Source organism: Coffea arabica, chromosome 2e (genome assembly GCF_036785885.1).
Source record: "Coffea arabica cultivar ET-39 chromosome 2e, Coffea Arabica ET-39 HiFi, whole genome shotgun sequence".
NCBI lineage: Eukaryota > Viridiplantae > Streptophyta > Magnoliopsida > Gentianales > Rubiaceae > Coffea > Coffea arabica.
In genome coordinates, this window is record NC_092313.1 from 443,883 (window position 1) to 457,410 (window position 13,528).

The 13,528-nt window shown below is 38.1% G+C and overlaps 1 protein-coding gene across 5 annotated transcripts; it reads right to left on the bottom strand.

Moving 5' to 3' along the window:
• Positions 1-1,953: 1,953 nt before the first annotated feature.
• LOC113729830 (membrane protein of ER body-like protein) lies at positions 1,954-12,764 on the bottom strand. Of its 5 annotated transcripts, none has more exons than XM_027254096.2 (11): positions 11,617-12,757; positions 10,585-10,734; positions 9,590-10,210; positions 8,356-8,490; positions 7,044-7,307; positions 6,173-6,418; positions 5,933-6,061; positions 4,890-5,078; positions 4,025-4,285; positions 3,326-3,387; positions 1,954-2,717 (listed from the first exon to the last, which is right to left on the bottom strand). In XM_027254096.2, exons 1-11 carry the CDS (start codon positions 12,014-12,016, stop codon positions 2,274-2,276), a joined length of 2,901 nt encoding a protein of 966 aa, XP_027109897.2. In that variant the 5' UTR covers positions 12,017-12,757; the 3' UTR covers positions 1,954-2,273. The 5 variants fall into 5 exon arrangements, with proteins under 5 accessions (XP_027109897.2, XP_027109896.2, XP_027109895.2 ...); XM_027254095.2 differs by having other exon boundaries at positions 5,933-6,085; XM_027254094.2 differs by having other exon boundaries at positions 5,933-6,418; positions 11,617-12,755.
• Positions 12,765-13,528: the final 764 nt, after the last annotated feature.

The window sequence follows — 13,528 nt, forward strand, 5'->3', positions numbered from 1 at the left end:
TGGAGCTCATAAGTTTGGAAATGTCAATTCTTGTTTCTGATTAAATGTCTTTCTGAAGAAACGTGAGAAGTAAAATCGAGTTGTATGTTTTTTGTCATGTTTTGTATGAGATCATTAGTTGAGAAGAAGTGGGTGTGATGTTTCTGATGTAGATACAGTACTTTTGTCCTGCCACCTTTTAACTTGTTCAGAAAATGTTTATTGGATAAATTTTTTGTGATACCTTACGAGTATTAACCTCGCTAGGGGTGGCAATGGGACGGGGGATCCTTCCCCGTCCCCGCCCCGTTGTCAAATAACTCCCCCCATCCCCCGTCCCTTGCCCCGCCCCACCCCGTTTCCCCCGCGGTCCCAAGTGTTGCCTGATTCTCGTAGTAGTGGAAAAACATTCTCTTAGTATCTAACCTTGCTTTGCTTCAGATGCTCTCAGAATAGCAATACTTTACCCTTTCTAGCAATACTTCACCTCAATTTCTTCAACTCTCGCGCTTCTTCTGAAGCTCTCAAATGCTCTTCTCATTCTAAGTATGGCTGATGAAGGTCTATGAACATCACCAACGATCAGTCAGCTCTCATTGTCACATCAACAACCAAATGAGTGCCCATTTTTGGCGCCTTTTCTCTTAACCGAAATTAGCAATTCATTTTGCATCCAAATTCCAGTTAAGTTAGTTAATCCTATGTATTACTTATTTCACTAATTATTTCATCCCATTATTAGAATATATTACTTCAATAGCAGGGATATTTCTGTCAATTCAACGTCCATGATATCATATTTGGGGCTCAATAATCTAACAGGGAGGTAGACGGGAATTTCGAAACTTCAGGGGAGGTCATTGAGACTGTCAGAAACTTCCCGAGGTTTCTGAAATTATCCCATCTACGATTGCCCGGAAAGCTAGAGACATGTATATTTAAGGATTGAGGAAAATTTCCATGGGGTCCAGCCGTTTTTTGTGCGTGACGAAATTTCTGCGGTATATCAGAGACAGAACGGTCAAATCAAATTTGCCAGCTAATGTTTTCTCACTACTACGAGATTCGGGCATTAGCCCCACAGTTAATTTGCCTATTCGATGTAACAGGGAGTACCAATTATTCAATACTAGTTGAAAAAAAGTAGTTGAAAAAGAGAACAAGTTTTTTTTTTTTTTTGTCAACCCAAGGAGTATCCCAACTTTGCCAGACTAATCTCCTTGAACATGAGATATCTCGCCCCCCAAGAGCACCCAAACGATATGTGAAACCAGACTCGAATCGCGCCCCACGAGGAATACCCCTGAGGATTCACCGGCTGAACTGACCTCGAGGGGCGAGAACAAGTACTTACTCTGTCCATCTCGTCATTTAATTTTTTTAGAAAATAATTTATATTAATTTAATTTTCTAGTTAACACGTTCATCTAAACTTTAATATAAAATTTACCCAAAAAAAGTCTCATGCCTAGACATTAAAAAACAAAGAGTATAAAAAAATATATATATTAACAAGAATCCAAAATCAATGAAAATTGTACTAAACATTTCCAATTCTAATATATTCTACACTACTTAAACTTTTTTCCAAGAAAATAAAATTATGATCTCTACAAATGAATCTTATAAACAAATTATAATTTCTCATATTTCAACTACAATTTGCCTAATGAAATTACTTAGCTTTAAAATAATATTTTTTATTAGTTAGCTTTAAAAATAATATTTTCTATATGTATATAAAAATTTTAAATTTTAAATATATATATTGTGTGTGTGCGGAACAGATCAGATACCAACCAATTTCTAAACCTCTGACCCTAATCCACCCCACATTTAAGTTGGTATCAACTCTTTTGATCCTGTAAAATATGCGGATCAGGTACCATAATCTTCACAGCACATCAAAACAGATATCGCGGGTTAACATGTCAACAGTGTTTTCTGCCCACTCCTAATTGAGGAAAAGAAAAATAAGAAAAATTGAGGAAAACTCAAAAGTAGTCCTCTGAATCCTCCTTTAAAGACGAAGCCAAAAAAAAAAATCTGAAAAATTGTAGAACTGTCATCTGAATTCTACTACATGTCAAGCAGAATGACCAAGAAAGGTATATGTGACAAGCAGACATTAGGTATACATGATCATGAAAAATGGTCAATACGATGCCCATTCTGCAGCAGCATGCGCCATCTTGGGAGGGCTCCGGAAAACAAGTGCATTTGAACGGAAGTGGAGCTTCTCCAGGAGTCTCTTAATCAGCTCACCAACAGCACGAGAAATTCCTGAAAAATGGTCAATATGATGCCCATTCTGCAGCAGTAGGCATCATCTTGGAAAGGCCCTGGAAAACAGGTGAATTTGACTGGAAATGGAGCTTCTCTAGGAGACTCTTGATCAGCTGACCAACAGCATAAGAAATTCCTGAGGCCATAAAGCCCAGAAGTATGTAGTATGCTATGGTTTTCACATATGATTTGGGTGGCCTTCGAACATATTCCTTCCCAGTGGCTAGCACTAGAATGCATAATAGTGAAGCTGCCGCAGCTGCAAGAAGCTTGAGTTCCCTGTTACCGCTCTTTAAAAATGAGAAGCCATAAACAATGGGAGGGATTAGACCAAATACTACAAAAGATAGTGTGACAACAATTGTATGAAGCAAAAAATTTTCTCTGCTGCCCAGTAGTTCCTTGTACCGATCCATCTGCTCTGTTACTTGCTCTTTCTTCAGGTCCCAGAGCTGTCAGTTTCAGAAGAAGTTCAAAATTAGATTCGATCTAAAAGATCAATTACAATTGGCGTGTTTTGATGGCTTAAGCCTTAAAACGCGGCTTGGACAGACAAAAACCAACAGTGATCCCCAAACTAGAGGTTGATGTGTAGAATGACTAAAAGATAGTGATCCAAGCGCAATGTGCATACTCAGCAAAAGATAAGTGTTCTAATGTTATGAATGATGTACCAGATTTCAAGGTCCATAGTAAGCAAATAAAAACACTCAGAGATTGCAGACTGGACCTGCAACAATGCAATTCACATGCTTGGGTGCAAAATGGAGCAGGTTACTAAATTAACACTTGCAACAGAAATTAATATTTGTATAGTTCTATGAATACGATCCTATAGAACTTGTTTAATGTAACACTCGCATCTAATGTCAAGATCTATTTTAATTATTATGGAAAATCCGCCACGTATTCTCATAGCTTTTTCAGGGTCTAGGCAGGAAATCAATTGGTAATTGGAATGAGATCTTTTTAGTTTACTGCACAACCTTTTATGCAGCAGAGCTGTGATAAACCAACATTGAATGCTTAGTAGAAAGCAGTTGAAACTAAATCAACTCACATTGTGACCAATTAGTACGAGTCCACCAATCACATTGGCCAATGTTAGAGCTAGAATATTCACTGCAGCAAGATGTGAAACAAAAACCAATGAGATTGTTCAAAAGAAAACAACATTTTGCAACAATATACTGTACGATAAGTACAATTCAAGGGCCATAAATCCTAAATGACAAAGGAAAAAAAGGGAACGTGTACAAATATAAACTAAGGAGGAATCCTTTGATGAGTAAAAGAGCAACGCATTCTTATAGTAAGGACAATATGCATAACTTCCTCTCCATGGAACTAAGAAGCAGCACAACAGTACGGAAATGTTAAAAAATAAAAAAGAGCATGAGCACTCAACACTGTATCATCTAGACTTGGACCATTGAACTGGGATAGAGAAGATAATATTCAGATTGTTAATTCACATTTTACTGCAATGATTCTCAGTAAACAAGACGTCTCCAGGCATATTAAACACATTAAAAACTACCAAGACACGTTGCTTCAAGTAAACAATAATCAGTAAGGACAAAGACTGCTTTCTTCTTCAGTTAAAGTTAAACAGTTCAATATAAAAAAAATGCAAAGCAAAGCAAGATATCAACTACATCTAATCTTAGTTCGAGATGAACTAAAGCAAATAAATGTGTGGTCATAGCAGTCTGGCAAACAAATCTTGATGGTATCACCAGCCATCTATAAAACTTACGTGTGGTGGCATCACCACCAGCTGCAGATGAAACAACACCTAGGCTAGTAATTGATTCGACTAAACCACCATAAACAATGCTTCTAATTATCTCAATTTCATATGCTTGTCTAACGTCAGCTCCTGTGGATTCAGTCACAGAGATATTTGTAGTTAAATTTGCTGAGGTCACTGTTTCTTCTGAAATAGTCAAGTCTTGTTGCCTTTGCGAAGCCACTGTGCTGATGGCCTCTGATTCTACTACTATAACTGTATCCTTGCCTGCAACAGGTTGTAATATGACAGCAGTCAATTAGGAGTTTCCCTCAAGAAAGAATTAGATACCCATTGGCATGCATCACAAAAGACACAAGAAACATGCGCTTTGAGTTAGAGATGCAGATCTACAACAGCAATTGGAAAAAGTGTTGATATTTTGAAAGATCTGTAAGATTGAACTCAAGACCAAGGAAATAGATGAAATTAAACAGATTGCAGGATGAATGAACAACTAAGCACTCTCTGCCTCCCCCCCCCCCCCTCTCCTCTCCTCTTCCCTCCCTCCGTGTATGTGTGTGTACCAAAAGGAATTGTGGATTAAACACGTTCCAGACAGTAAGTTATACAAACTTGGAATTTTCAACATCCACTTACAAGTAATTCAAATCTCATGGGGAGGGAGGAAGATCTAGATGCATCAACGTGGGTGTGTGCATGCCGTCTGTATATAACTGCAAATCTTTCTTGTTCAACTTCTAATTAGAGGAAACTACAAGCTCCTTCTATTAGCAAAAAATAGTCTCAAAGGGAGAGAACCCTACAGATTTACTCTACAAGAATTTATTTGACAACCATGCCTGACTACAGTTGAAGTTTGCAATTTCACCTGAATTTAGCTCAGCTGCTACCTTCCTCAGATCTTTAGCTATAGTAGCTGGTATGTCTTGATTTAGTGAAATACCTTTCACTGACAAAACTGCAGGATCTTTGTTAATTTTGAAGAGTTTCCCAAAATGAGTCTCCTCTTTGTTATTGCAGATGGTCTGCGGAGAATTTTCATTCAGGTAGGCTCCATCTGTCAAGGTTGTAAGGTATTCTTAATCTCCTTGAAACATAACCATCATTTAGATATCAGAATATTTTCAGAATCTTAAGCTGTGAATGTTCGTGAAACACACGTCTTTAGATTTTTAATGCTTGTAGTTGATATTAAAAGCAAAATGCAATAACATATACTAGATGCACACACACACACACATATCCGCGTGTAACAAAGATGAAGGCAAACCTCAAACAAGAAACTCTACAATATCTGATCCTAAATTAACACTGTGAATGAAAACATTGTTAAATCGGTCCACGCTTCAGCACAGTTGACAAACAATTGACAAAGACATTACATCAATAAATCAGTATATGTTTATTCTAGAGACCAATATTTAAGATGTGACATCACTTAGGACCATCGTCTTATTCAATTGAACTATCTAATTCTACTGAAAGTCAAAAAGCTCCAACTATCAACTAGAGAAGCAGAAACTGACTAACAAAGAAACTATTTGCATCACAATTGCTCAGTTCAAAAGTTGCATCTTTTTCACGCGTTGACTTGTAACAAAATTATGGCCCCAATATGTGGATATTTTCTCGAGACATATCAAGTAATATATTCATTTGTCTATCCATATTTGTTTCTAAAAAATGCTAACTGAAGGGAAATTAAGGCGTTGTGTTACCTTTTGGGAAGACAAGGGAAGACTAGCAAAATACAACTGGACTAGGAGAAAGGATTGAATGTGGATTATGGCAAGACAAAAATAAACTAACTTTCAAGTGGATTATGGCAATATCTTGCAATACCATAAAGAAGTGCACTCCTTCATTTCAGGTGATTCCTAGTTTTTGCCTCTAATTTTTAAAAGAATGTACCTGCACCATTGTTTTGTGTTGACAAGTCAGGATTTTGGCCTACACGTGATTTCTCGGAAGCAGGTGAACCGCCAGGTGAAGAAATCAGAAGCTTTAGTCCATCTGGTTGATTTCCTGGTACAGGACCTTCTGGAGATAACACCCCATTCATAACTGGAATTTTGTCAGTGGGTACCTTAAACAGATCACCTTGATGATATGCTGCAACATTTACTGAAATGTTTGATGAGTTTTGCTCACTTTCAATAATTAGAGATTCTCCATTAGTAACAGGTACATTGTCGATAGGTGCCTTAGATGAGTCACTTTGATGATATGCTACACTGTGTATGGAATTGTTTGATGTGTTTGGCTGACTGCCGGTTGCTGCTTCAAAGTGGCCCCTCGATGAGTCACTTTGATGATATGCTACACTGTTTACGGAATTGTTTAATGTGTTTGGCTGACTGCCGGTTGCTGATTCAAAGTGGCCCTTTGCAGCATCTCCTGTATCCGAGGGCCAAAAAGATTAGGTGAGTAGCTTAGAAGGAAGAACAGCAATTTTTATTGCAAGGAGCATATACTGAATTCTTGTCATCATGCACAATGAAGACATTAATACCAAGAATATACCAAATATTACTGAAGATACTATGAATAATAATTACCAAACATTACCAAATCAGTTTTTTTTTTCAAAGTATTTACAAGCAAAGGAATAGATGCAGCCACATATGCATAGTGTACAAAGCAGACACATACAAAAGTCATAAAGAACCTTCTATTTCATTACCAATATAAATTGTGCCTCCTTTAGGTAGACAACATCAATTATCTAACGTAGTAGATGCACAGAAATGAGAATCTTCAACACCCAATACCAGAAACATGTATTTACCTAGTAAGATCAAATGGTCATAGAGAATTAGAACTATAGCAATGGTGCAAGTAATTTACAAGGATTTCAACGTGATAACAAAAAAGGGTTCTGTCAGTTGGAAACGAATTCATATCTCTCGTGCATAATTGCACATGAGATGACTCGCAAGTTTTTTAACTACCTTCGACTTTTCTGAGGGCTTCTTTCATAACCTTCAAATGTAAAAGTACAATTTAGTGATCATTCTTGTACCTCTGTTCTTAATTGTATTGTTACAGTTGTCTCCTGCATTCAGCACCTCTTTTCCGTTGATCAAGATTTCTTCTTTTGAAGAGGGTGAAATCTTATCTCCATCTTCCTCAGATTCAGCAACTGGGCTCCTATAAATGCTTTTCCCATGGTTGGTTGAGAGATCTTTTAGCATTGAGAAGGATTGACCATCCTGACCATTCCCATGCGATGCCAAAAGAGATGTGCTACTGTTTGTTGTCAAAGCCTCTGACCTAGAAACATTGCCTGCAGAACATTACTGCAATTAGTCCTGAAACCACAAGAACAGGACATGCTAGATCCCTTTGCAGGCAAAGAAACACAACTCTAAGAAAAGGAATAACTTTAACCATATTACCTTAAAGCTTTTTCCAAAAGCACTATGAATCTTTATTTCCCTGGTTATATGATGACTAGAAAGAGGAAAACATTTGATTTCAGCTGCATTCTTGTCTATTGCTCTTCATTTAAGATGCTGGGAAAAAAAGGTGATTTGAAAGCGGTCCACTCAGCTTCTGATTTTCAGTTTCTCTAGACTTTGTAAAAAGATAAAAACTAGAAAAAAATGAGTGGACCAACTTATAGCTTTATTTCAAGGCTAAAATCTAAATGCTTGTCTCCAACAGCAAGCAAAAGTAGTCCCCCTCAATCCCCAGAATTCAGACCAAAATCTAAATGCTTGTCTCCAACAGCAAACAAAAATAATCCCCTCAGTCCCCAGAATTCAGACCAGAATTTGCCCATAATTCAGTGTCTACTTGGTAGCTGCTTCTAAATGAGCTTCAAGATCGAGAAAAACCTCTTACAATCTTGAAAAGTTATGCTTCATGTCAAGTTATTGGAGAAATGTATTCTTGTGACGCTGTACTTGTTCTTTCTGGCGATCTTCATTTCCTATTCTTTGTTTCCATAGAGAAGAAGATTTTAGCTTTCTTTAAGTGTCTTAGTTTGCTTTCCTATTATGGTTTTAGCTTATCTTATATAAACAAAACTGTTCCTGAAAATGTTCATTAGTGTGGCATTGCTTGTATTTTTCAAAATTGTCATATTCAAATTTACCCTATTAAGTTTTAACAACTATTTCAGAAAGCACTTTCTTTAAACAGGTCTAGAAAAACTGAAGCAGACGAGAATAGGCTCTAATAAGCAATAGGAAGGAGATAAAGTGCATTGTCGCAAAGTTAGGAGAAGGAACCAACTTCGGTACCCCATAACAAAATTATACAAAATGGGTGAATTTTATCCCAGTGCTAGTTAATATACTATACACAGAAAAGAGAATAGGATTAGAAACCTGGCTCTGAAGTTCTCTCCCTATCTGATGCAAAAGTAGAGGATATCCCGCTTTTACTCGTCAATTTCTGCTCATCTTTAACAGGCTTCTTTTCAGCTTTATCTCCAAATATCTTAAACAATTTAAACCCATTTCCTGAAATTCAACAAGAAATACTGAATTTTTTTGACGTGGTATGACCCATAGCCCAGACAATAACTGAAGGTTTCTTGAAACCATTTTGCATGCAATCCCAACAAATTTAGTTACATCTGCATCATGCATTCTCATGATTGATCTATCATGCATGTGACTTCTCATGATTTATCTATCGTGCATGGACTCAGTGGTCACAAAGCTGAGTTACACGCTGTCTAGGTAAATCATCATCCCCCTCCCAAGTTGCAACAGGAAAGTGCACTCACACCACTGGTAGGGCAATTGGATGTAACAAATGCATGCTTTCACAATAGAAAAGGAATTAAAAGAAAAGGACAATTTAGATGTAACAATTCACAAATGCATGAGCAACTTGCACAAGGTAATACTTCACTACCTTTCACTTTGAGATCCAAATAGAGGACATAGTGTTGCCTAAACACTTGAAGGTGATAAAGCATGTCATGGTACAGTAACTTTCTGGGAAAAATTTTGTCAAACTGTGCTCTTCATGCGTTAAATGACCAATATAACCCTCAATTTTGGCAAGAAAACTTGAGATTTAGCTAGCCAAACATCAGAACTGTCGCCCTGATGTGCTAGTTCCAAGAATGTAGACCTCTTTGGAAGTGAATATGTCAAGTGAACTACTTTTCTCTCCTGCAATACCAATGATAATCACTATACAGGGATACACAACAATACATGTTGAATGTATGGTCTCAGTAACCCGTGTTGCCAAATAGATAATATCATAATCCATCATTGACCTTTACTTCCTGCATGCCATGAGACCCTTTCCCAAGTTCAGAAATGTCATCAAGTAATACTGGTTCCACATTAGGAGACAGTTGAATAAAAAAGGAAGTAGGGACACCATGGGCAACAAAGACAAAGCCATATAATTGTTTATCTTCACTCCAAGCAAAAATAGGCAATGAATAGTGCTTAGCATGTTTTACAAATAGTTCTCAATAAGTTGTTGCACAACCAGGAAACTAAAAGTGCATATTTCATCTTGCCTGGAAAAGAAGCAGGTCTGAACTTTCACATAGATCTTAACTGTTCATTTCATTCAAATTGCAACATGTCAAACCTGTTGGAATGAAAAAGCTGAAGCATGATAAGCATCTGAAGACATCAGTCTCTCTCTCACGTTCATACTTCTCTGCAGCTTGAGAAGTATCATCCAATGGATTTTCTTCAGTAGTATGAACCTCAATGCTGGTTGCTTGTTGGCCCTGTCGAGAACAGTGAGTCAAACTGGATTCAACTTCAGTTTCTAGTTTCTTACGTCTAACATCTTCACTAGTGATGCGAGCTTGGCGTTTTCTTTTGCGAAGAATAACCCTTCGAGTAATACAGGAATTACAGTTTGGACAGTACAAATCATGTGTATTTTGTTTTTCAAGTACTCTCTCAACATCTAATTCTGTAACGTCCAGACCACTTCCATTAATGAGGTCAATATCATCGTTTTCAATTTCTTGGATTTCCTGGGACTTGTAAGTTTCACTGCATTCGTCATAAAGAACTGGGGAATGCTGAAGACTTGTCAAGTTAGAACTATCCTTCTTGTTTCCCTCCACTCTACAGTCAATTACAGAATCACAGCTCTTCTGAGCACCAGAATTCCCTTCTCTGGTCTCATATATTCTAACACCAGTGTTTCCCTCAACATGGTCATCTCCACAAAATGTGGAATTGGCTCGCGACCCTGCATCAATAGAGCAAGCATTCAATAGCAATCTTGCGATCTAAATCCAAATATATTGCCTGCAGAATATAGGCATGAATCTGTTGCAACAAATGGAGACAACTGCTCAAACTCGAGAAAGTTAGAAGTGTTTGCAAAAACAGCAGAAGTTTAATTAGTAAACTTGATTTTCCATATAATTTAGCAGCACTAAGCAGGTATGTTATTGACTTGTGTCACATTGCCCCATGCCCAAAGCCGAGTATCAGCAAGCAGTTATCTCAGAAGTTGGCCCTACCAGTCCTCCATGGAAAATTTATGTGTTTGAACAGACAACTTAAACTTCTAGTAAGTGCAATAACATCAAATTCTCTATTATTCAAGTATCTACTGACCTTCTAGTTCAAATGTGAAACATGGTTCCCTCTGATTTATAGTTTTGTGAATCATCAGCTCATATAAGGGCCCCTTAAGTTTTTGAATAAGATCAACAGAAAGACGTGCAGTTGCATAGGTCCAAAAGCAGAAGCGACACTTCCATAGTCCTTCATTCACAAAAAGGAACAACAAGAAGAAGTGATTGTAACTCAAAACTACTGCAGATTGTCCCATCCATAGAGTGCAGATAATACTTCAGTCAATGTGATAGAGAGAAGTGCGGCAGTTCTTGTATCAGACAAATTGGCACAAGCTGGGATCACAATGTTGTGGTATATCATGACATGGACCAGCAAAAAGGGATAGAGGTACTCCAAGACGCATGAAACTACTGGAAGTTTACTTGGAAAACAATTTACAGAGTCATGGAAAATAATTCATTTTTGTACTTGCAGTTGAACCGTTTCTTCTTGTCTCAATAAATGAAACTATCTGGGCAACATCAACTCAGCACTCGGAGTACAAAACCAAGGAGGTAGGAGGAGATCCAGACAACAACCATCGACAGATAGGTAAAGAAAAGCAAAAGGTCACCGAAAAGTAACTCTCAAACTGAGTGTGATTTCGCCTCAACACATCTATAAGCACATTGTTCAAGAAAAGAAAATTGGCTACCTCAAAATTGAAGTGGGATGAGACTAAGACATAGCCACCAGCTGCAGGAAACCCCCATCCGATTTGTTCTTAGACCCCAATCCAGTTTCACAACAAGATGAACTTTTGAAATAATTGGCAAAAGTATTCGTGCGAAAGCAAAAAACCATGGGGACAGAAACAGAGAGAATCCCAAAGGCAAACAGATAGGTAGGGTCATAGTAACAATCAAAAGCTAAAGAGGAAGGGGCGCCCTTTGAAGTTATTCAGACAGGTAGGGTCAAAGCAAGCCAGGTTTGCACATGCTTACAGAACAAAAAAGAGTTGAAAACCAACAGCAGAGAGCATACAGATCAACAAGTTACTCTCTTGAAAGGTAAGAAGAAGAAACTTGCCTCCATCTTTGTCATAGTAAACACAAGGTTCCGACCTGGAGTGAGCATCTGTGATTCGGGTATGGTTGTGAAACACACTATCAAATAAAGCAGCAATCTTGTCCGGCCCCTCTCGTTTATCTCGATCAAGAACTGACCCATCTAGATCAACTTCATTTTCAGTGACGGAGTTGGAGGGCGGCTCAATTATACGCCCATTGGTCTTACAATTGCCATTTCCGTCCAACTGACTAGTAGTAGAAGTACAAGTGGCAGTGGAAGCAGTAGCACTAGTATCTTGAGAAGCACCAGTAGAGGTAGTGCGAGCAGTAGATGACCGCCTTAATTTTAATGACGACAATTCTTCTACTCGTTCCAACTCCTCTTCTTGCTCCCACTTTTGCTCCTCTTCTTCTGCCATTGTTATTCGGCGTCCGCCAGGAGTTCGCACAGAAAGAAACACAGGCTAACCAGAATGTACTCAAAAGAGTCCCAAATTCAGGTAGGAAAGCAGAAGCAGAGAGACTGAGTGAGAAGCGCTGGCAAGAAGACCACTCTCTAGCTTTTATTACTATTAGTAGTACTACTATTGATATATAGATGCATTGAATTTTACGTCATTTATAATTGCTTTGAATAATGCAAGGGGAAAAAAAATTAGTACTTACTTGAAGAAACAGAGCTACAAATAGAAAACCAAATGGAGGGCTTGCATATTTTGGTAGTACAGCCACACCACATAACATATACTACTAGTTAATATATATATTCTAGGAAATTGATAAATGAATTGAAGGCTAAGGCGGGGCGGAGTCTGTATCAAGATTAATGGCAGCCGACCAACTTAGATTAGATATCAAGTTGTTGAGATGAGATGACGCTCACTAGGTCCTTTCACGTGGTTGCTGAAGTCTGCAGGCGTCCTCCCCCCACCCCCACACCCAATGGAAAAAAAAAGGCCCCCACCCCCGGGGGTGGGGGGCTGGGGATTCTTGAATCTTTGGCGGTCAGGTGGAGGCGCCTCGGATGATGAAGTAGATTGCAGGCTTTTAGCCCAACACCATTTTTGGTATGGTAATGCACGATAAAGAGTGCTGCTAGTACAACTATAAAGTCCTTACCCAGGTCCACCGGGGCCATCACTCTGTGTTTCTTTTTTTTTTTTTTTTGGGGGTTCGGTTTTGTGTTTCTCTTTCTTTCTTCTTAATGATTTTAGAAATGGATTATGATAATGTCAGTATTAGATTTATAGGCCTATCTATATATTGTCGGTTGTTCCAATGGCTAGCCCCACTCTGATTGATGCACATTGCACACCAACAACAAACAAATACGCTATACTACTACTGTATGAGTATCTTTTAAGTACTATCTAGGAATTATACGACAAAAACTGAGAAGCAAATGAAAATGAGTGAGCAGCAACAAACTGCTGCTACTATGTTGACACCAACGATGAAATGCTACAGTAGCATATTCCAGAATCGCCGGACATACGATACGATATGGGTCTACTCTACACTCTTTAACAGTAAGATCTGTTTGATAACATAAAAAAGTGCTGAATCTGAACATTTTCAGACATTCAGATGTTTTCAGACATAAAAAAGGGTCTGTTTGATAACGTAAACGGAACCTAAGTCCCCTGCATGCATGCATGTATTCCTGTTCTTGGATTACATCATGATAACACAAAATAAATTTTTGCAACGAGTGGGTTATATTAATCATGTACACCGAAAACTGCACCCATTTTCCATTGGCAAACGATCCATCTCATTGAGCCAATTTAGATGGATCCCGGCCTCCTTTGAAAATTACAAGTACTAACTACAAAAGGACTACGTATCATCTATCATCAAAGAATAATAAACACGGCTTGGCTTGCATTCTGGAATAAACTAAATCAGCTTCTGGATTGTCTGCTATAGCT